Below are 24,694 nucleotides of genomic sequence, written 5' to 3'. Positions count from 1 at the left end.
TTTTCAGTCATCGAAGAGACCCTCTTACAGAAATGGCCTCCCGGTCTTCTATATGCGTTTCCTCCGTGGCCTTGGGTTGTCTCTTACAAAGAATCGAAGCTCACGGGGGTCCGGTAGTCCTCATGGCACCTGAATGGCCTTGTCATCCATGGTAAGCAGACCTTCAGCGCCTTTGGCCTGCGCCTCTTCATCTCCCTGTTCTCAAGGATCTTCTGTCGCAAGGCCCAGTCCTTCATCCAGATCCAGCTTGATTTTGTCTTATGGCCTAGCCCTTGAACGGGCTCGCTTAATGAAGAGAGGTTATTCCGCTCCTTTGATTTCAACCATGCTCCGGTCGCGTCGTCGGTCTATGTCCCTGAATTATATTCGTACCTGGAGGATTTTTGAGGCTTGGTGTGCAGATGTTTGTTTGTTTATTTATTTATTACATTTATACCCTGCGCTTTCCCACATAATGCAGGCTCAGTGCGGTGTTTCTCCCTTTCCAGGCTTCGGTGGCAGAGATTTTGGATTTTTTGCTGCGTGGCTTTGATAAAGGCTTGTCTCTCTCGTTCCTTAAGGTACAGGTGGCGGCACTGTCCTGTTTCCGAGGCCGTGTGTGAGGTAGGTCGTTGGCTACTCTTCCTGACGTTTCGCGTTTCCTGAAAGAGGTCAGCCTTCTTCGTCCACCAGTCAGAGCTGCTTTTCCGGCTTGGGATCTCAACCTGGTGCTTTCCGCACTGACGGGTCCTCCCTTTGATCCGCTGTCTTCTTGTTCTCTTAAGGACTTAACACTTAAGACTGTGTTTGTGGTGGCCAGTGCTTCTGCTCGGAGAGTCTTGGAGCTGCAAGCTTTTTCCTGTAGGCCTTCGTTTTTGAAGTTTTCTAAGAAGCGTGTGGTTTTGCGCCCAATGCCTTCTTTCTTACTTAAGGTACTGTCACGGTTTCATCTCTCCCATTCGGTCTTCCTCAGGTATGGGGTCTCAGAGGAAGTTGCGTACGTTGGACATTAAGAGAGTTCTTAAACGCTATCTGAGGATTACTGATGACTTTCGACGCACAGATCGTCTATTTGTACTCCACGCCAGTTTGCATAAGGGTTTGGCCGCCTCCAAGCCCACTATTTCTCGGTGGCTCAAAGAGATAATAGCTTCTGCTTACGTGTTTGCCGGGAGAACGGTCCCGGAAGGTATTAAGGCTCACTCCACAAGGGGACAAGCAGCTTCTTGGGCAGAGCGATTCTTGGTGCCACCCGCAGACATTTGTAAGGCGGCAACGTGGGCCTCACACGTAGTTCCGGAGTTCTACAATGGAGTTGTTCTGCAAGTTGACAGTTCATTTATTTATTATTTAAAAAAACAAAATAAAACAAAACCCTGTTAAGCCATACCTCTTCTCCTTGGCGGAGTTGTTGGTGAGCTTTGCTGCATGACTTTGCCATCCTTCAAGCACGGTTTATGACTGCTTGGTGGCTGCTTAGATTCCACAGGCCACAGAAGGTTGGGTCTTTCTCTTCTTTTCTGCTTTGTTAGTCAAATACTGAGGCTAGGGTCACATGGCCAGGGTTCCCAAACTTACTCAGTTCAAGGCACCCTTAGTGTGTCAGTAATTTTTTCATGGTGCCCTTAACTCAAAAGAAATACCATAACAAAGTGTAACAGTTCTGCTTATTAAGTAGTTAGGTCCAAACAATTAAACTTAAAGAAAAAAAATATTTTATTTTTAAATAGTCATAATGGGACGTGTGCGCCTGTTGAGCACTGCACAGCTTCTCAAACCTTGGAATCAGATTGGATACTGCCACTTAGCAGAAGATATTCTCCCTCTCTCCTCTCCATGCAGTATCTCTCCCTCCACCCCTATGTCCAACAATTCTGCCCCTCTCTGAGTCTCTCCTTCCCACCCCCACAGCTTGATTTATACTCAAAAAGCATTTTACTGGCATAATGTATATGAGCATAAGTTATGCATTATGGAATGGGTTAAAAGGCCAGAGATTGATAAAGTCTGTATGACTCTGGAGTCTGTCAGAGATTGATGAGCCTGCATGATCTCTGGAATTTATGATACTTAGGGGGCAAGCGGGCCTGGGATGGAGACTGATGTAAACAGCAGATAATAATCTGTGAGAAAGTTTGCAGAACAAGAGTCATGTAAATCATTGTTTGAAACAAACGATATAAGCTGCCATCTCAGAAGAATATTTCAGAGATGCAGACAGAAAAACATCATATGTTACTGAATTGATCTCTCATGAGAAACTATGGTGAATAAAATATACTTTCTCATATGCATTGGTTTCTTTTACCTCTCCCAGTTGAGAATGGCTGGTTTATGCTAATTTGAGAAGGACAAGCAGCCTAAAAACAATAATAACTTTGTTAACCTAACTTCTGTATATGTAAGCCGCATTGAACCTGCTATAAGTGGGAAATGCGCGGGGTACAAATGTAACAAAAAAAAAATGGGGCTTGCACCAAAAGACGTGTATGAAGAGAGGCTGGAAGACCTGAATATGTATACCCTAGAGGAGAAAAGGGACAGGGGAGATATGATACAGATGTTTAAATACTTGAAAGATATTAATATAGAAATAAATATTTTCCAGAGAAGGGAAAATGGTAAATCTAGAGGACATGAATTGAGGTTGTGGGGTGGTAGACTCAGGCGTAATGGGAGATTGATACCTGGAATGCCCTCCCGAGAGAGGTGGTGGAGAAGATTACTATGGCGGAATTCAAAAAGGTATGAGATGAACACAGAGGATCTCTAGAAAATGAATAGTATAAAAAACAAAGGGTTGCATATATGTTTGCATGTCAAGTGGTGCTTAAATGGCAACTCTGGCTGTATCAACTGAGGTCGTTGCTGGGCTGACTTGTACGGTCTGAGTTCTGCCTATAGCAGTCTGGTTGTAGGATGGGCTGGAGAGAGCTTCAACGGAAACTCCAGTAACATGAGGAACATGAGGACAGTGCTGGGCAGACTTTTGCAGTCTATATCCTGCAATTGACAAGACGGATTCAGATAGGTTGGAGTGGGCTTCGACGGCAACTCCGGTAGTTGGAACATTAGGACAGAGCCGGGCAGACTTCTGTGGTCTGTGTCCTAGAAACACCAAAGAGAGACCATGATCAAGTATATATCAAGTTCATTGTTGATTTTAATCTTGAATTGATAAAGAATATGACCGTTGGACAGACTGGATGGACCATTCAGATCTTTACCTGCTGTCACTTACTATTTTACTATGGCAGTGTGAGAAACAATTACTAGAGTAAACTATGAGAGAAGAGAATATGCAATGAAGTTGACAGATTACTAAGGTCCCTAACCCCTCTATGAAACCAGTACCTCCATCCCCTTCCCCCCAACAAATCCCATAAACGGTAGGATCAAAATACCAAAGCTAGCCCTGTAAAAGAGGTAGTAGGTTCTCATAGTATATAGAAAAACGTTATATTTTAAAACAATTAACGTGAGGAAAATAATGCTATATATAACCTAACTGTTCAGTGAACTAAGAAAATATGTCAATTAGGCTTGCCTAAACAAAGCCAGTTTATTAATAGCAAATAAGAAAGCATCCAGCAGAGAGAGAATTATACAAATATGAATTTCTCCCAGGGCTTCAGGTATTCTGAAGGTGAGATGAATCTTTTGCTATCCCCATGTTCTGCTGAGTATCTTTTCAAGCAATTACTGTGTTCATGGACTTGATGCCATTTTGGATGAAACAGATTGAGCAGTGGGTCCAGGTTCCTTCCAAATGCCTGCCTTACGGAAGTGGGATCATGCTTCCATTTTGGATGAAACTGATTGAGCAGTGGGTCCAGGTTCCTTCCAAATGCCTGCCTTGCAGTGGGTCCAGGTTCCTTCCAAATCCCTGCCTTACGGAAGTGGGATCATGCTTCTGAGAAAGTTTTATGCGATGCTTTTCCACTAATAGTAAAAGAGAGGCAAAAAGGATACAGTCATTTATAATGGATCCGTTCTCTATGCAAGAAAGTTGTAATCTCCTTGAAGTTACGTTCCTTTTGAAGGGTCAGAGCAGACAGATCTTGATAAAGTTCTATGACCCATCTTGCAGGCAGAAGAAAGTACACACTTCTTTACCTTGTAAAAATGAAAACACACTAGTGGTTAGGGTGGTGGACTTTGGTCCTGAGGAACTGAGTTTGATTCCCACTTCATGCACAGGCAGCTCATTGTGACTCTGGGCAAGTCACTTAACCCTCCATTGCCCCATGTAAGCCGCATTGAGCCTGCCATGAGTGGGAAAGCGCGGAGTACAAATGTAACAAAAAAAAATATTTTGGCTTATTAGAATGTTGTAGGCCTAATGCCCGATGTGCATGATCCAAGAGTATAGCTTCTGACAGTGATATAGAACGTGACACATCTGGGTGTAAAATTTGTTGGCAAAGGGCACGTACTATAGCATGGCAGTCCTCCTTTCCAGGTTCTGGAATCCCTCTAATGCAGAGGTTATTCTGGAATGCTCAGTTCTCAAGATCATCTAATTTATTTGATAAAGTGTCCAAAAGGACTGCCTCCGTGTCTGAGCGATCTGTGGTCTCTCGCAGTTTGGCAGAATGATCCTCAATTTGCTTCTCTGCCTCTCCTACGCGGAAGCCCAGATCTTAAGGTTCCCGCGTAGATCTTGAATCAGTGATTTCAGTTTGTTCATTTAGGTCGCGGAATCTCTCTGTAAAGCATGTTTAAGGTCACAGAGCATTTCCTAGAGATCTTTTTTTGTGAGAGGCACTGTCACAGTTAGTCTCCAACTCCTCCAAATCCCCCAGCGAATCGTAATCATCACCTTCTGCCATTACCGACTCCTGTTCTAGCACGCCACATGGGCCGCTACCCTCATCACAGTTGGCCACCAGATATTGGTGTTTAATCTTGCTGGGCCGTTTGTGGGACATAGAGCCAGTAAAAGAAGTTATCCAATGCACAAATTTTAAATGTTGCTGCAGGAGAAGCTGATGTTTTGAATTCAGATGCTGTTTATTATTAAAATAGCTGGAAAGTGCTTTAGGATCACTGTCTCCAAATGGATTAATCTGTGCATACCATGAAAGTAATGAACCTCACTCCTAAGCCAGGGTATGTGGAGTATGATCTCAGTCTTTCAAATTTACTGCTAATGTTTGCCATAGTACTTGTATCATGCCTAAGAGAGCTTTCTTCTGTAGTTCATAGGATGTATATTCAAACCTGTGCCACCCAGTATGATGGGGAAACATTTCTGTATGTTCTGCCACATTTTCTTGGTCTCAGACTGCATTTCTTGGTATTTGAGGATCTTCTCTCTCCACAAAATTCAGAGTGATTGCTTGGGACTGACATTTGTATGAACAATGCTGATTTAGTGTGTTTCTCTATTATCGCAGTGTGCTTTTGCTCGTGTGCCCTGTGGTATGGCTTTCTTACTGCCTTCTCTTCTTGTGCAGGTGAGGATGTGAGTGTCCTAAGCTTTGGAGCCTTTGGTAAGAGCTGTGGTCCCTCGGTGACCTCTGGGATCCTGTCGGCAGTGGTTACTGTTGATAATGTGCCTGTGATGCTTCAGACTACGTGTGCAGTACATGGGGGCTCAAGCGGTGGGGCTCTGATATCTACACACACTGGAGAACTGCTCGGTAAGGAGCCAGCGTCTAAAGCAGGCGTCCTCAAAACCAATCCTCGAGGTCCATAACCCAGTCTGGTTTTTAAGATTTCAACAATAAATATGTATGAGATCTATTTGCATGCAATGGAAGCAGTGAATACAGATAGATCTCATACATATTCATTGGAGAAATCCTGAAAACCAGGCCAGGTTGTGGACCTCAAGGACTGGATATGAGGACTCCTGGTCTAAAGTGTCTCAAATTTCACTTCTTCCATCTGTCTTCAAGTGGAACTGCCACACATCCAGTCATGGTTACATTTAAAGGAGGGCTTCCCTTATTTTTTGTGTGTGAGAGAGAAAGGGATGCCTATTTTCTTATTACTACAAATGACAAGGAAAGTAAAAGAATGGTATGCAAAAATGTGGGTACTGGTCTTGTAATGTGTGTTACAGTAGTCCCTTACATCCAGGGGGTGGGATCACTGTTGTATCTGATTCATGTTTTAAAGTTCTGTGAATTCCTTTATTAGGATGGCATTTTCTAGCCCTTAAACTTCTGGGCCCAATATTCAAAGCTGTGTTCCTGCATAACGACTACTGATTTGGTTTAGTTAGGCCTATCCACTACTATTCAGTGGACACTGAATTTCATTGCAGAGCTGGAACTTATCTGGTTAGTGGTGAGAGTCCAGTACCCAGATAAAGCTAGGACAGCAAAAAAGGCTGTTCTAATAATTGTATCCATTTGGCAGTGGACTGACTCCACTATCTGGATCCTGGCGCTGAAATATTAGATGTTTATAGCTGCGGGTGGCCAGTGTTTAAAAAAAACACTGACCAGCAAGGCTGAATATTGACCTGTATAAATGTGCATTAGACTTAAAACAGTTACCTTTATTTGTTCTTGACCTGGAAGATCTACAGGTTCCTAGCTCTCAAATGTCCTGCTCCTTCATTGCAATAGTCTTTGATTTGGTTTTCAGGGATCATTGCCAGCAACACATAAGATGGCATTTCCTACACACGCACACACCCACCCTCTCTCTTTATTAATCGCTGTCATCATCGTCCCCAACACTTCAAGTCCACAATTCTTATTTCCCCCCAGTAATCGCCTACCCCCAGCCATTACCTTGAGAACAGGTAAGAAACATCCGGTCATCATGGAGGGTAGATGAGAGAAATGCCTCGGTGCCTCTTCAGTCCTTTTTGTCTGTGGCTGTGTCAAGTGGCTCTCATAGCGCCTTGGGTTTAAAACAAATATTACTTCTTTGAAAGCTATAATCTTTCCCTTAGTGTGTGTGTGTGTGGGGGAGGGGGGGCTCTGGAGTGTAAGGCCTGCAGAATTGAGACCTTCGCTGCACCCTTCACCACCTCCTCTGATTCTGCTTCACTTCCACCCAGCACAACCACAGGGTAGCAATGATTCCATGAACAAACACAGTACAGGTAAACAGAAAGGAAAAAAGAAGCACTGTTCTTCAAAGCCTGCTTAGCCAGCTGTAAGTAATTAAACCCACAGTGACCCTGCTGTCAGTACTGCTACTTTGAAGTCGGCCTCTAAAGCTTCCCTGAAACACAAAACTCCCCCTGTTTCAGGAGGGAATCCCTTTTCCACATGGCAGAAATCCAGTCAGGATAACAATACAAATATGTCATTCCTTAACCCAGCAGGGCAGTTTACCTCTGTTGTTCCTGTTCAAAGTGATGCAGATTTAATGTTAATACAACTCCTCAATTGCTTTGTCCAAGACAGCCCAGCAGTTTTACAAGCTTCAGAGACTGCTCCATCTCCACAGTAACAGTCTGTTCTTACACAGCAAACCCAAATACAGATGAACCTGTCTGGTCTCATCCTCAACTCCTTCTTTTTCCAGTTATTTAGCTTAAATAATGAAAAAGCATGGTTAGAATATAATAAATAATGTATTATTTCACTCATTTTAATAATTAAAAACAGCAGTCTGTTGACTGTCTTTGTCTTGTGTCGCCAATTTCAGGCTTCTTAAAAAAATTGAAGTGCCTCCAATAATAGCCCAACCTACACTTCAAAAACCCCAGTATTTCTAATAATATCCCGGGCGATTATTAGAGAGAATACGATGTATATGTGTGTATACAGAGTGAGGCAAAAAATAAAATCACCCCCTAGAATTCTCAGCAACTGCTTGGAATTTCACCGTGAATTTTACAGCTTTATTTGTTGTTGCTATCTATGTTCATGTGCAGAGTGGAATGAGGTTATCTGTAGACACAGCAAAGTTACAGATTTTTTTAGCTTGACCACCCAGTGATTTTGCACTGTAAAACTCAACAACATGAGAGGGTCAAGGGTCAAAGCACAAACCACACAAAGTGAACAAAATGCACCAAGAGCCTTCAAAAACAGAACAATTCTTTAATACGTGACCTGACATGGGCCGTGTTTCAGTGCACAGTGTCTTCGTCAGGAGCCCTAAGAGCAAACAGAGAACGCCGACCTGGAGTATCTGCAGGCACAACATAATTGGTTGTTATAATAGTTCATAGCCCAGCATTGGGTTCATTGCTTTGGCATCCGTTTGCTCTTAGGACTCCTGACGCATGTGCTGTATGCTGAAACACAGCCCGTGTTAGGTCCTTGAATTAAAGAACTGTTCCATTTTTTTAATGCTCTTGGTGCTTTTTGTTCACTTTGTACTGTAAAACTACCATTATTTGAGAAATAAATGAGTAACAGTTTACTGTTAATGATATCACAGTGGCGTAGACTTTTGTCTGGGGAGCAATGTTGGAGGCCTATCACAAGCTCCACCCAAAGCTGCAACCAGTCGCTGAACTCAAGGAAACGCTGCAGATGATCTGGGACAGCCTGCCAGAGGGATCAATTGAAAAGGCTATTAAGAACTTCCCAAAGTGACTGAAGACCTGTGTTAAAGTTGGGGGTAGCTACTTTGAGCATTCAGTGTGACTGCAAAATTCTGATACGCTGTTAATTGTATCATTTGAATGATGTTATTTTACTGTTTTAGCTTGAACATTTTTAGTGTACAGCGCTGCGTAGTACACTAGTAGTAGTAATATGCAAAAATTGCTAGGTGGTAATGCTAAAATGTCAGTAACATCAACATAGCTTAAGATAATTAAATGTTGTTTAATAGTAATATGTAAGAATGATGACTAAATAAGTACGAAAAATTTCTTGTTGAAATTCAAAGTGGTTGCTGAGAAAACTCTAGGGGGTTACTTTTTTTGTTTTGGCCTCACGCTGTAGATAGATATCTTTAAAATATCAGCTATATCAAACTGCTATTCATATGACTATATTGTTTAATTTAGGTCAGTGTTTTTCCTGCTGTAAGTTAAGCCCCGTTATGGATAATGGCTCAATATCACCACTGTCATCCTCCCCAGCACCATCTGTTTGATGTCATGGTGATTTGAAAGATTTTCAGTAGCATTATCCAGATAGTGCCACTGAAAATGGTCAGATAGCGGACTTATACGTTTAAGCGGCTGTTGCTAAACCTGAAAGTCCCTTTGAACATTATCTCATATTTCTTAGGCATTCATCAGCCTGATAAAAGTTGCCTGCCTGTATTCCTGGACTAGTATTTGGTGGAGCAGAGGAGTGGCCTAATGGTAGAACAGCAGGCTGGGAATTGGAAGGCCCAGTTTTAAATCCCATGGCAGCAGATTTCTTTGGGCAAGTCCTCTAATTCTCCATTTCTTAGCATCAGTTTACACTGTTCTGAACACACGGGGTATTATCCCTTCCCACCAGCAGATGAAGGTAGAGAAAACTGAATTCAACCAGTGGCATCACTGGATATAATGTGTGGTGGTCTCTGAGACAATCCAGTATTTTTCTCTACCAGGTGCCTAAATTTCCCCCAAATTATCCTGGGCAGCCTTTTCCCCCTGCGCATGTCTCTTTAAGTGAGGATAAAAAAGAGTAGAGCAGTGCTGAACAGGGAAATTCCCCCCACCCCCCACCTTGTGGTTGAGTGATTTCTCTGTAATTAAGGGGATTTCCCTTAATTAGTACCCCCAGTTCTGTTTGGGCACACAATGCAATGGGCTGTTTCTGATTTCAGAAATGGTTTTGAGGGGGGGGGGCGCCTCTGGAGTTGATGCGGATCCCCGGGCCAGGGTAGGTTCAGGCAGCATATCAGGCTCGCGCCTGCCTGACACATGGCTGTGGATGCCCTCTGGGAAGCACTGCTCTTGTGTGTACAGGAACCAGCAGTTCAGTACGGCTGCTGGTTCAGTTTGAGCACCCCCAGTTCTGTTTGGGCACACAATGTGATGGGCCGTTTCTGACTTAGGAAACGGGGGGGGGGGGGGGGGGGGGAGGTTATGGCCCTTTGTTGTTGATGTGTTTCCCCCTCCCGAGGCATCCTTTTGTTTTCATTGGGGATTTCTTCTCCTGAACCTGTCCCTTCCGCTTTTGGGTGGGGGCCTACCTCTCCTACCCCCTTGGGTCCATTTGGTGGGGGGCAGGGGTGTCCTGATGGGGCCCCTAGAGCTTTTTGACTTGAGCTTAGTACAGTTGGTCTGGCAGCAGTTGCAATCGAATGCTCCCCCCCTGGTGGCCTAGTTTGGGTAGAGGCGTAGATCTGAGAGGAGGGTGCTGGAGGCACCAGTTCCCTCGAAGGAGGCGGATGAGGAATCCAAGTCTTTCTCAGACTCTTGGTCCATAGGGAACTGTGGCTCCCCCATCTCGAGAAACTGTGATCCATCTCTTTTGGCAAGAGGAGCTTGTCTTATTGATAAGATTATTTAGGGCCCTTTCTGTGCTTCAGACTCCCGCTGCAGACCCTGTTGAAGGGGATCTGCTGCTGGAGGGGCTCGCTGGGCCTCCTAAGCATGTCCCTCTTCACAAGACTCTTACCCACATGATGATGGCGGAGTGGGAAAATTGTGATAGTTCTCTTAGAGGTGCCAGGGCTCTGGATCACCTTTATACTTTTGCTCCAGAAGTGGTTGAAAAGTATTGGTCCTTTCCTAAGGTGGATGCTCTGATCACGGTGGTCACTAAGGCTCTGCTGCTCCACCTGGCCTTTTCTGTAGGGATGTCCAATATTCAGACCACCATTTGTGGCAGTTATGTGGCAAGGACCGTGCTGTGGTGGTTGCACAGCTCCCAGAGTTCCCAGATGTGGCTTGCTTGGAGTCTGGGACATACTTTTTGGCGAACATTATATGTGATCTGGTCCGCTTTGCTTCCAGACTGTCTGGTTGGCTCTGCTGGAGTTTCAACCACTCCTGGAAGGGAAAGCAGTCTGTGATGTTGGTCAACATGACAGCAGTGGCATACATCAGCATGCAAGCGGGACCTGGAATCAGGTGGTGGCACTGGAGGCATTGAGCCTCTGTCGCTGGGTGGAAATGCATCTGGAGGCTCTTTCAGTGGTCCATATTGCAGGCAAGGACAATGTGCAAGCGAACTTTCTCAGTTGCTCTCTGCTGGATCTGGGAGAGTGGGAGCTGGGGCAACAGGCCTTTCAGCTCATAGTGGACCCCATATATGGTATTCCTGTGAGATGGCTATTCCCTGGTATATGCAGGATAGTGAGTGCCACTGTGTGATGTTTTACTTGCTTGCTTATCATTGCATCTGCAGTGGTTGATGGGGCTGGGTGCATTAAGAACCTTCTGCTGCTTGGGCAGATCTATACTGGACTGCGCCAGAGAGCACCATACATTATAGCTGGTGATGCCACTTATTGAATTCAGCTTTCTCTACCTCTATCTACTGGTGGAAAGGGAAAACACCCCACTGGTTCAGAATAGTGACTCTAACTAAAGAAAAGAACATTATCAGGTAAGGCATAATTTCTCCTTGCCATGGGTCCCAGTGCTGGGCAGGTTCTGGGTGGTAGCGACACAATGGTGCCTCACACTGCATAGGAAAAGGCAATGGCAGAGCACTCCTGTATCAATCCAAAAAACTATTGGGGGGAGGGGGAGAGAGTCCCTCATTGTGTGGTCACCAGGAGTCAGTTTGACTGAAGGGCACATCTGGATCTGGACTAGTTCTGCAGATTTCCAACTTCCTTGACTTCCCTGCTCCTTGATTCTAACAGTCTTTGATTTGTTTTGTAGGGATCATTGCTAGCAACACAAGGGACAGCAGTATCGGAGCCACATATCCCCATCTGAATTTCAGTGTGCCTATTAATGTGCTAGAGCCAGCTCTGCAGCAGTATCTCCAAAGTCAGGACCTGCAAGCCTTCCAGCAGCTTAATCAGGCGAGTGCTGCTGTGGCGTCTGCATGGAGGCTACAGAGTAAACTCACCCAGGTCCTTCCCAGCAAGCTGTGAACTCCTGCAGGTCAGCACAGAAGGGGAGGGGTCACTGTGTGTTTCTAGAGATTAACCATGAACACTGGGCACAGGTTAAGTACACGCTTTCAGTTTTACTGAGCCACCTGATTCTATGAGACATCTAGTTCATGCTCATTTGTGGTTCTGGACTGTGCTGCAGTCACTTCTCCATTGTTTGGGCTGGTCCTGAGACATTTTTCATGCACTGATGAAGTGGCAGAGATATTGAGGGCATATGAGGAAAAACAGAGGAAGGCCGATCTATCTTTTTTGGATTATTTAGTATAGATATGGGAATGATAGTTCATTAGATGTGAATACATTTTAAATATTTATTTTTATTTATCAAGATTTCTATACAAATTACTAAGTAATACATTTGTACTGAAAAAGAGAGCTGCTTGAAATATTGAAGACAAAAATAAAATCAATAAAGAAATACTCAGCTAACACTCTTATCAAGTCCTCAAAAATGGCATAATCAGCAGGAAAAACTGCCAAATCAAGTATAAATGTACAATAACATGCCATAGACCAGTTTACCCTCAGATTCCAAATCACAGCAATCCTATGGAGGTAACTTGATCACCACTTACCGCCAAGAAGGCAGATAAATGAGAGAGGCTAAAATCAATGTAGCAAACCGGCTGATAAATTTGCACAGAAATTTAAGAAACAAATTGCCTCCCGTACCTGAGTTATCACCCTTCCACATTAGCAAAGAAACAAATTGCCTCCCGTACCTGAGTTATCACCCTTCCACATTAGCAAAAATACAATCATGTTCTGGATACTATGCAAAAGAGATAAAGTTGCAGGAGAAAATGTGTCTGAATCAGATTTTACCAAAATAGCAGTCAAAAGTTAGCATGATTATCCTGCGTAGGTTCCTTCATATTTTTCCTCTCTTAAAAACTAGCAAATTAAAAATCTTAGCCAGTGGAGAAAATGCATGGGTGATTATTTTTCTACAGTATAATTGAATGTATAGTTATTACAATACCTGTCACTTCTACCCCAAAGAGCTTCCCACTGTGCTGAATGGAACTAGGGTTGGTGAGTCCATAGCTCTTTACCTTCTCTCAGCTTGCCAACCCACACAAACGGCAGTTGGCTGGTGGTGTATATTTGAAGCATCAATCATTCTAACACGCAAAGAAGAAACAACATCCACAGACCAGACAAACAAACCAGGAGCGGAGATGGCATAGCGCTGCTATTTGCAACAGAGCTTCTCTGAAGAACAATAAGCAATTGTTTAGTTCTTGAGGCTTGTCACCTCTGGCAAAAGCTTTCCAACTCACCTAAGAGGAGTACCAAGCAGCCCAAGCAAGCAAGTTATGTGCCACATGATTATTGTTAACTCCAAGTGCAAGGAGCTTCTAAGCACATTGATAAAGCATCATGTTTGTTCTGTAAAGTAGCTAACTGCCCTCTGTCATATGCACCCAGTCTCACCTGTCCAGCATTTCACATGGTGCTCAAAACATCTTTTGAGTTTGGGGTCTCTCTGATTACCTCTGGTACCCCCCATGTCCATTTGAGTCAGGACACGCTTCATCCTCACTTTCTGTATGGATGATGGGACATACTGCAGCACTGTTGGAGAGCCAAGTTTGGCATATTGGTTATTACTTTTGGCAAGCTGCTTTTTTTTGCCAAATCCCATTGATTAGTTAACAGTGCACCAAACTAACTCATTTGGAGACATTTACCCAGACGTTTCAGGAATCTCAGGGGTTCAAACCCCTGGTTGGAAATTCAAGGAGCATTCAGCAGATACATGTTCTGCTGTGCTGTGTAGTCTAATTCAGCCGTTCTACCAAGCATAGGGCATATATAACTCTATTGCTGCAGCTCCTTTTTATGTCTGCCTTGAAAGACTGCATTGATGTGTGATGTAATCTCTACTTATTTTTTCAGAAATGCCTGTAAATCTGTCTGATTTTTATACTGGAGATATGATAATTTACTGTGAAAATAATCTAAGGTCAAAGCAACTGTAATTTAATCTGTGATTAGTTTAACATGTATTAATTTATTTTAATAAATAAATATATTTGTTTATACCTTCTGACTAATTGTTTAAAAAAGGAAGTGTGATGTCCCCTTGAAAAACTTGGGTTCAGTTTTGAGACATGCTCTCTGTTCCTGGAGCAGGCTCAGGATGCTGTGGAAGGAAAGTTTGTAGCTCTTTGAGGAGAGGAAGTCTGTCATTTTACTACTACTAATCATTTTTAGAGCGCTACTAGACATATGCAGTGCTGTACACTTTATATGCAGGTACTTTCTCTGTCCCTGGAGGGCTCACAGTCTTACGTTTTTGTACATGGGACAATGGGGGGGGTTAAGGAGCTGCAGTGGGAATTGAACCCAGGTCACCAGGATCAAGGCCTGCTGCACTAACCATTAGGCTACTCCAGAAGGAACCCCTAAAGCTAGAATTCAGAGTGCATGCATCCATCTGCAGTCTCTTATTGAACACTTGCTACAGTGACTGGCATACCAGGAGATGGAGAAGAGAAATCCCTTGGCAGCTGATGTCACAGGAGCCTGATTGACCTGGAAGTAGAGGGGTGCATGGGGACATAATCTGGTCCCCATTCCCACCCATCCTCAGTCAGTTTGGATCCATCCTCACTCCAGCTCCAGTCAACTCTTTTTCATCCCCACCCCATCCCCGTATCTTCTTCCCCATCACATTGTTACTGACCCCTCACCATCTCCCCAGTTTTCTTTTCCATCCTCTTATCTAACCTGCATTTAAAAGATCTTGTCAATTAAAAAAATATATATGTTCTTATAATTAACACTGTTAAACAAGTAAAAAACTTAAGCAAACAAGTAAGTACCAATATGTAAGCTGTTTTCTTAAATATCAAAGTCCACATAATATGGTCCCCAGCCAGTTTGGATCGTGTTTTCCCAGAGAGGGTCACAAATTTTAAGTAGGATATTTTTCCCTTTAAACATTGGTACTATTAAAGTATAGAATGTGATCTTAAACTAGATGACTACAAAATAAATTAGAACCAGTTTCGGACTAAATCCACCAGAACTTCTCAATCATCTAGCCTAGCATAGTGGTCCTTTTAGTAAGCTGCACGAAAAACTGGTATTTTAAAACACCCTTGTGAGGGGTTTTCCCATACGTTAAGGTCATTTTTACCGCAGCACTAAAATGGCCAATTTTCCTTTTTTTTTTCCTATTAATGGACATACACTAATGTTAAAAACAGAAAACAAAAAGATTCTATAAACATGGGCAGTAAGTGGGCATTTTCAAAATAAGGAGGAAAAAGCCTTAAGAAGCTCCCAGCAAAAAGCCAAGGGAACAGGACTGCTTCATCATCAGCAAAAAACCTCCTTAAAAATGATTACAATACTTTAAGAATGAAAAACCTTTTCAAAATATGTTAAACAGTTCTTGAAAACAATTTAACTAGCTAGCAGTACTTAGCTATAGAATCATTCTTTCCTCCAATAAGGCAGACTGTGACCAATGGTGGCCAGCTTTTCGTCTAGCTGCATCAGGATCAAACGGCCAAAAATTTAAGCACCGTTCAAGTCCCATCCTTAGATTATTTTCAGAATGAGTACCTTGAACAGTGTTTACATTTTTGGTCGTTTGATCCTGATGCCCTCTAAACCGACTCCATCCTGTTTATCTCACTTTGAAGATGTCTCCAGAATCATACCTATTCTAAAAAGTCTCACCAGAGTCTTATACAGGGGCATCATCACCGCCCTTTTTCTACTGGCCGTTCCTCTCCCTATGCATGCAAGCATCCTTCTAGCTTTTGCCGTCACCTTTTCTACCTGTTGGCCACCTTAGCAGTGTGGGATTTGTACTGCCTGATCCTGCCCATTGAAATTTATTGACAGTGCTTATATCCCACAATTATTTTTTTGTTACATTTGTACTCTCATGGCAGGCTCAATGCGGCTTACATGGGGCAATGGAGGGTTAAGTGACTTGCCCAGAGTCACAAGGAGCTGTCTGTGCCTGAAGTGGGAATTGAACTCAGTTCCTCAGTTCCCCAGGACCAAAGTCCACCACCCTAACCACTAGGCCACTCCTCCCACATTTCCCACCTCTGGCAGGCTCAATGTGGCTTACAACATCAGTACTGCAGGTTCTATAATGCATCAGGATGGGGTGGTCAGAAACTCAGAATTGTCCCAAAATCCCTAGCCTGGAACTGGGTAACAGCATCTCTGCATACATCTGTTGCAGGTTTGCATACAATGGAGGCAGTGCATACAAATTTATCTCATGCATATTCATTGTGGATCTCCTGAAAACCTGACTGGCTAGGTGTAACCCGAGGACTGGGTTGAGAAGCACTGTACTAACCCTTACTGCCACTTACTGCTAGCAGAGTGAGTTAGCCTCTGAAGCCATTAATCCACATTGACAACAGAGCTAGTGATACCTCTGAGTCACACAATTTAAAGGGATCTTAAATAATAGCACACTGTTGACAAACAGAGCTAGTTTAATGGTTACCTTATAAATGCTTTAAAAGATATTCATCGCCCTCGGCTTCCAAGTAGTTGGCTGTAGTGCTAAAGCAGAGAGAATAGGAGATGACAGATGTGCTTGCTCTTTGAAGCAGTAATCCCTCTGCTTATTAATTATTACCCATTGCTATGTCCTGCAGTGACACTTATAGTACACTGTAATGAGTTTCCAAAAAGATCAGACTTATCAAGAACACTAAACAGATATTCCGAGGAAACGTTAAATGCTTTTTCTGCACTGCAGATGATGACTCATTACTTTTTTTCTTTCCTAGATTCACTCTTCTCTGTTCTTCACCTCTCTGTCCCTGTTCCCCCTTCTCTGCCACACGTGTGGTGGAATAATTTTCTCCTCCCCCATTGCAGTCCTTTCTCTTCCTCATAAGTACATAAGTATTGCCACACTGGGACAGACCAAAGGTCCATCAAGTCCAGCATCCTGTTTCCAACAGTGTCCAATCCAGGTCACAAATACCTGGCAAGATTCCATAAAAGCTCAATACATTTTATGCTGCTTATCTCAGAAATAAGCAGTGGATTCTCCCCAAGTCAATTTAAAAATGGTCTATGGACTTCTCATTTAGGAAGCCGTCCAGACCCTTTTTAAACTCTGCTAAGCTAACTGCCTTTACTACATTCTCTGGCAACGAATTCCAGAGTTTAATTACACATCGAGTGAAGAAATATTTTCTCCAATTCGTATTAAATTTACTACTTTGTAGCTTCATCGCATGCCCCCTAGACCAGTATTTTTGGAAAGAGTAAACAAACAATTCACTTCTACCCGTTCCACTCCACTCATTATTTTATAGACCTCTATCATATCTCCCCTCAGCCGTCTCTTCTAGACACTTCTTCATAGGGAAGTTGTCCCATCCCCTTTATCATTTTTGTCGTCCTTCTCTGTACCTTTTCTAATTCCACTATATCTTTTTTTGAGATGCAGCGACCAGAATTGAACATAATATTTGAGGTGCGGTCACACATTGACCGATACAAAGGCATTATAACATCCTCACTTTTGTTTTCCATTCTATTCCTAATAACACCTAACTTTCTGTTTGCTTTCTTAGCCACCGCTGCACACTGGGCAGAGGGTTTCAACGTATCATCAACAACGACGCCAAGATCCCTTTCTTGGTCAGTGACTCCTAAGGTGGAACCTTGCATTACGTAGTTATAGTTTGGGTTCCTCTTTCCCACATGCATCACTTTGCACTTGCTCACATTAAACGTCGTCTGCCATTTAGACGCCCAGTCTCCCAGACTCGTAAGGTCCTCTTGTAATTTTTCACAATCCTCTTGCGATTTAAAAACTTTGAATATCTTTGTGTCATTAGCAAATGTAATTACCTCACTAGTTACTCCCATCTCTAGATCATTTATAAATATGTTTAAAAGCAGCTGTCCCCGCACAGACCTCTGCGGAACCCCACTATCTACCCTTCCCCATTGAGAATACTGGCCATTTAACACTACTCTCTGTTTTCTATCCTTTAACCAGTTTTTAATCCACAATAGGACACTACCTCCTATCCCATGACTCCAGTTTCTTCGCTATTCTCTTTCTCTGCCGTATCTTCTCTGTACGCCTTCTCCTTTTTCCATCCTGTTGTGCTTTCTCTCCCATCATTGCCACAGGCCAAGTCTCACCCCCTTTCCCCTTACTCCATCTTCCCTATCCCTCCCCTAAGGTGATCCTCTTCCCCACCCCACCCCCCTCAGCTGGAAGAAGAAAGCAGTATTTCCTTTTTGTCCATACCGGCCCTATCCAGGCAAATGGATTATGTCCATCTATCAGCAGATAGAGACGGAGGAAAAAAGTAGTTCCAAGCAGTTCACCCCTTAATGGTATCATGCAGCCAGGAATGTTTAGTATTTTTCTCTGTCTCCAGTTGTTCACAAACGTGTGGTTGCAAAATTATCCCTTTGCATATGTATATGTGTTGATATTCTTTGATGTGTGAATGTAATTTTCCTGCTATCTGGGATACGTTACACCCTTTTCACAACGACATATTTACCCTTTTAATTTACATAAGAACATAAGCATTGCCATACTGGGACAGACCAAAGGTCCACTAAGCCCAGTATCCTGTTTTCAACACTGGCCAGTCTAGGTCACTAGTACCTGGCAAGATCCAAGGATAGTAAAACAGATTTTATGTTGCTTATCCTAGAATATGCAGTGGATTTTTCCCAAGTCCATCTTAATAATGGCTTATGGACTTTTCTTTTAGAAAATTATCCAAACCTTCTTACACCCTGCTAAGCTAACTGTTTTTACCACATTCTCTGGCAATGAATCCCAGTGTTTAATTACTCATTGAGTGAAGAAATATTTTCTCCAATTCATTTTAAATTTACTACTTAGTAGTTTCTTTGTGTGCCCTCTAGCGATTCACGTCTACCTGTTCCATTCCATTCAGTATTTTATATACCTCTATCATATCTCCCTTCAGCCGTCTCTTCTCAAAGCTGAAGAGCCCTAGCCACTTTAGCCTTTCCTCATAGGGAAGTCATTCCATTCCCTTTATCATTTTCTTCGCCCTTCTCTGTACCTTTTCTAATTCCACTGTATCTTTTTTGAGATGCAGTGACCAGAACTGCACACAGTATTTGAGATGTGGTCATACCATGAAGCGATACAAAGTCATTATAACATTCTCATGTTTGTTTTCCATTCCCTTCCAAATAATTTCTAACATTCTATTTGCTTTCTTAGCTGCCGCTGCACACTGAGCAGAGGGTTTCAACGTATCATCAGTGATGACACCTAGATCCTTTTCCTGGTCGGTGACTCCTAAGATAAAACCTTGCATAATGTAACTATTATTTGGGTTCCTCTTTCCCACATGCATCACTTTGCACTTGCTCACATTAAACATCATCTGCTATTTGAATGCCCAGTCTCGTAAGGTCCTCTTTCAATTTTTCACAGTCCTCTTGCGATTTAACAACTTCGTATAACTTTGTGTCACCAGCAAATTTAATTACCTCACTAGTTATCCCAACATGCGTGGGATAAACATAAAGGAATCCTGTTCAGAAGGAATGGATCCTAAGGAGCTTAGCCGAGATTGGGTGGCAGAGCCAGTGGCGGGAGGCGGGGATGGTGCTGGGCAGACTTATACGGTCTGTGCCAGAGCCGGAGTTGGGAGGTGGGGATGGTGCTGGGCAGACTTATATGGTCTGTGCCCTGAAAAGCACAGGTACAAATCAAGGTAAGGTATACACAAAAAGTAGCACATATGAGTTTATCTTGTTGGGCAGACTGGATGGACCATGCAGGTCTTTTTCTGCTGTCATCTACTATGTTACTATATTTATAAATATGTTAAAAAGCAGCAGCCCCAGCACAGACTCCAGAGGAACCTTCCTAACTACTCTTCTCCATTGAGAATACTGACCATTTAACCCTACTCTGTTTTCTATCTTTTAACCAGTTTTTTTAATCCACAATAGGACATTGCCTCCTATCCCATGACTTTTTGATTTCCTCAGGAGTCTTTCATGAGGTACTTTGTCAAATGCCTTTTGAAAATCCAGATACACAATATCGACCAGCTCACCTTTATCCACATGTTTATTCACCCTTTCAAAAAAAATGTAGTAGATAGGTAAGTCAAGATTTCCTGTTCATTTTTATATTATCACGTTTTGTTTTGTATTTTTAAATTGCATGTTTTTTTATTTTACAGTTGTTTGATTTTGATGTTTGTTTATTATTTATTAGTGATACCAGTGTTTGGTTTTTAATTTTATATGTTCAAATTACTACTACTACTACTTATCATTTCTATAGCGCTACTAGACGTGCGCAGCGCTTTACACTTGAACATGAAGATTCAGTCCCTGCTCGAAACAACCCAACCCCTGACACAGCCTGTTGAGTCGAAACAGAGCCACATCGGGTGCTTTGAATAAATTGCGTTCTTCTGCATTTGCTGGTCTGCTTTGTGGTGTTTGCTGCTGTGATTGTTTGCAGATCACCACCTCTCTGCACTTCTGCGGTTGAGCAGGGGATTACTGCTGGCTGCATTAGATTTTATACTGTGAGGTTCCATGCGGAGCTCTGATGACACCCGGTGGGGCCAGGTCCCTCATCCTCCCCAGCTAGGGTGACACTCAGTGGTGCTGGATTACCTCCCTCCCCCTCCCCCCACCTTGTCAGCTATACTCCTTCCCTGGGTTTTACCATAAGGAGTGGGATGAGGCAAAAGAAAAAGACAGGATCGGCTTCATTGTGGGCTCTCTCCAACCAGCAAGTATTCGATTTCTGTTGTTTACATTTCTTCTTTTCTTAGGTACTCTCAAATGTTTATTTATACAGTGATACCTCGGTTTTCGTTGATAATCCGTCCGAAAACAATCAATGAAAACCGAAACAGATGAAAACCGAGGCAATTATTTCCATATGAATCAATGTAAATCCAATTAATTTGTTCTAGACACTCCAAAATACATACCAAAACCACATTTTATAGAGAATAAATATAGTCCCATGACGGAGCTAAAGGGAAAGGGTTAACTTATTAGCAAGGGAAACACTTAACAGGGAAAATGAGATTTGAGCACATGTGATTTTATCTTGTGTGCGTTGCGTTAGACACGTGGGGTGATGCTCACGCAACGAGAAACAGCGCCACAATGAGCAGGAGAACACATGGGTCGCCCTTTGTTTTCGCAAAATTAGCAACGAAAACCGAGGCAACCAACGAAATCCGAGACAAATTTTTCACTGAAAAAATCTACGAAAACCGAAACCAACAATAACCGAAGTCAACGAAAACCGAGGTTTCACTGTATAACATTAGTCATAAGGAAAAATACTAGACTTAGTCCTTAGTGGTGCTCATGATCTAGTGCAGGGGGTAACGATACGAGGGCCGCTTGATAACAGTGATCATAATATGATCGGTTTTGATATTGGCATTGAAGGAAGTGAAACTAGGAAATCAAGTACGCTAGCGTTTAACTATAGAAAAGGTGATTACGACAAAATGAGAAAAATGGTGAAAAAAAGACTGAAAGGAGCAGCTCGCAGAGTAAAAAACTTGCATCAGGCGTGGATGCTGTTTAAAAACACCATCCTGGAGGTTCAGGACAAATATATTCCACGTATTAGAAAAAAGGGAAAAAAGACTAAACGTCAGCCGGCGTGGCTAAACAGTAAGATAAAGGAAATCATTAGAGCCAAAAAACAATCCTTCAGAAAGTGGAGAAGAGAACCAACTGAAAGTAACAGGATAGATCATAAGGAATGCCAAGCCAAATGCAAAGCGGAGATAAGGAGGGCAAAAAAGGACTTTGAGAAGAAATTAGCGTTGGAAGCAAAAATACATAGTAAAAATTTTTTTAGATACATTAAAAGCAGGAAACCGGCCAAAGAGTCGGTTGGGCCGCTGGACGAAAATGGTGTTAAAGGGGCGATCAAGGAGGACAAAGCCGTAGCGGAGAAATTAAATGAATTCTTTGCTTCGGTCTTCACCGAGGAGGATTTGGGGGGGACACCGGTGCCGGAAAGAATATTTGAAGCGGGGGAGTCGGAGAAACTAAACAAATTCTCTGTAACCTTGGAGGATGTAATGGGTCAGTTCAGCAAGCTGAAGAGTAGTAAATCACCGGGACCTGATGGTATTCATCCCAGAGTATTAATAGAACTAAAAAATGAACTTGCGGAGCTACTGTTAGAAATATGCAATCTGTCCCTAAAATCGAGTGTAGTACCGGAAGACTGGAGGGTAGCCAATGTTACTCCGATTTTTAAGAAGGGTTCCAGAGGAGATCCGGGAAATTATAGACCGGTGAGTCTGACGTCGGTGCCGGGCAAGATGGTGGAGGCTATTATTAAGAATAAAATTGCAGAGCATATACAAAAACATGGACTGATGAGACAAAGTCAGCACGGATTTAGTGAAGGGAAGTCTTGCCTCACCAATTTAATGCATTTTTTGAGGGGGTAAGCAAACATGTGGACAATGGGGAGCCGGTTGATATTGTATATCTGGATTTTCAGAAGGCGTTTGACAAAGTGCCGCACGAAAGACTCCTGAAGAAATTGCAGAGTCATGGAATCGGAGGTAGGGTATTATTATGGATTAAGAACTGGTTGAAAGATAGGAAGCAGAGAGTAGGATTGCGTGGCCAGTATTCTCAGTGGAGGAGGGTAGTTAGTGGGGTCCCGCAGGGGTCTGTGCTGGGTCCGTTGCTTTTTAATGTATTTATAAATGACCTAGAGATGGGAATAACTAGTGAGGTAATTAAATTCGCCGATGACACAAAATTATTCAGGGTCGTCAAGTCGCAGGAGGAATGTGAACGATTACAGGAGGACCTTGCGAGACTGGGAGAATGGGCGTGCAAGTGGCAGATGAAGTTCAATGTTGACAAGTGCAAAGTGATGCATGTGGGTAAGAGGAACCCGAATTATAGCTACGTCTTGCAAGGTTCCGCGTTAGGAGTTACGGATCAAGAAAGGGATCTGGGTGTCGTCGTCGATGATACGCTGAAACCTTCTGCTCAGTGTGCTGCTGCGGCTAGGAAAGCGAATAGAATGTTGGGTGTTATTAGGAAGGGTATGGAGTCCAGGTGTGCGGATGTTATAATGCCGTTGTATCGCTCCATGGTGCGACCGCACCTGGAGTATTGTGTTCAGTACTGGTCTCCGTATCTCAAAAAAGATATAGTAGAATTGGAAAAGGTACAGCGAAGGGCGACGAAAATGATAGTGGGGATGGGACGACTTTCCTATGAAGAGAGGCTGAGAAGGCTAGGGCTTTTCAGCTTGGAGAAGAGACGGCTGAGGGGAGATATGATAGAAGTGTATAAAATAATGAGTGGAATGGATCGGGTGGAAGTGAAGCGACTGTTCACGCTATCCAAAAATACTAGGACTAGAGGGCATGAGTTGAAGCTACAGTGTGGTAAATTTAAAACGAATCGGAGAAAATTTTTCTTCACCCAACGTGTAATTAGACTCTGGAATTCGTTGCCGGAGAACGTGGTACGGGCGGTTAGCTTGACGGAGTTTAAAAAGGGGTTAGATAGATTCCTAAAGGACAAGTCCATAGACCGCTATTAAATGGACTTGGAAAAATTCCGCATTTTTAGGTATAACTTGTCTGGAATGTTTTTACGTTTGGGGAGCGTGCCAGGTGCCCTTGACCTGGATTGGCCACTGTCGGTGACAGGATGCTGGGCTAGATGGACCTTTGGTCTTTCCCAGTATGGCACTACTTATGTACTTATGTACTTATGTACTAGTGATTTTCATTCTTTTCACCTTTATTATACTCCAAAAGCTTTCCTTTAATCCAGCATTAATAAAATATTCTACAATCTCTCATAATCATTTTATGTATCGCAGCATAAGCCTTCTGTTCCTGCTTGTCCTATAAAACAAAGTATACATTTGTAGACAATATCATTCACATTTTAGACTCATTTAAATTCCAGTCTCTTTATGGTTTAAGAGTGAACAAGGTAATGTTCTTTCTACTGCATAATCTTAATCCTTCATTAATCGAAAGTATTTATGGGAAAGGTCCCCTTTAACTTTTCTGTTTGCATAGTTGCTCAGTCCTTTAAACAACGATGCCGGGGATTCCCAGTTAATGTGTAGCTGTCCTTAATTTCTCACAAAGACCAATATACTGCAATCCCAACATTTAAGCAACAAAATCCATTCTCACATATTGGTCTTTGTGAGGAATTGAGAAATTCTTCAGTTGTAAACATAACAGTCAAAAATCAGTCTGTCTTCAGAGACTAAATTGCTAAAAAGAGATCTTGAAAAATACTATTTGTTAAGGAAGTAGTGGTCTCTAAGACATCCGCTACTGGCAAATACCAGTCAACGGCTGGAAAATGAAGACAGACTGATTTGTAACTTTTGTTTACAACTGAAGACAGATTTGTCTGTCACTGTTATTTTGACATACTTTTAAGAGACTTCTGAGGCAGGCACACACTTTGTGTGAAAACACGGTTCTGTGTCTAGTCATCATTAAGAGTCATCAATAAACGTTTTAATTTCATTTTGGGTATTCGTTGATCTGTGTTTGAAGTGCCTGGATCCATCTCCTACTCCTGTTTCCTGCTGTGTGCTTCCCTGTGGGATTCTGGTGTTCTTTCCACTTCTGTGGTTTGTCTGCATCCCATAATTACTTATGTCATACTCAGCTCTGCAGCTATTTATCTATTTGTATATGGTCATTCACCTTTTGTGTCCAAGGGGTTTTTTATAATCTCCCCAAGGGCATTC

At 42.8% G+C, this 24,694-nt stretch overlaps 1 protein-coding gene across 1 annotated transcript in view; it reads left to right on the top strand.

Moving 5' to 3' along the window:
• Positions 1–12,580, top strand: part of TYSND1 (trypsin domain containing 1) — a 29,555-nt gene extending 16,975 nt beyond the window's left edge. Inside the window, exons 3-4 of the mRNA XM_030203497.1 lie at positions 5,439–5,624; positions 11,684–12,580. Of these exons, the coding sequence (XP_030059357.1) occupies positions 5,439–5,624; positions 11,684–11,901 (404 nt within the window). The 3' untranslated portion in view covers positions 11,902–12,580. The remainder of the gene's footprint in view (positions 1–5,438; positions 5,625–11,683) is intronic.
• The last annotated feature ends 12,114 nt before the right edge of the window (positions 12,581–24,694 follow it).

The sequence above is a fragment of the Microcaecilia unicolor genome, chromosome 5 (genome assembly GCF_901765095.1).
Source record: "Microcaecilia unicolor chromosome 5, aMicUni1.1, whole genome shotgun sequence".
Lineage (NCBI taxonomy): Eukaryota > Metazoa > Chordata > Amphibia > Gymnophiona > Siphonopidae > Microcaecilia > Microcaecilia unicolor.
This window is presented reverse-complemented; position numbering and strand designations above follow the sequence as displayed.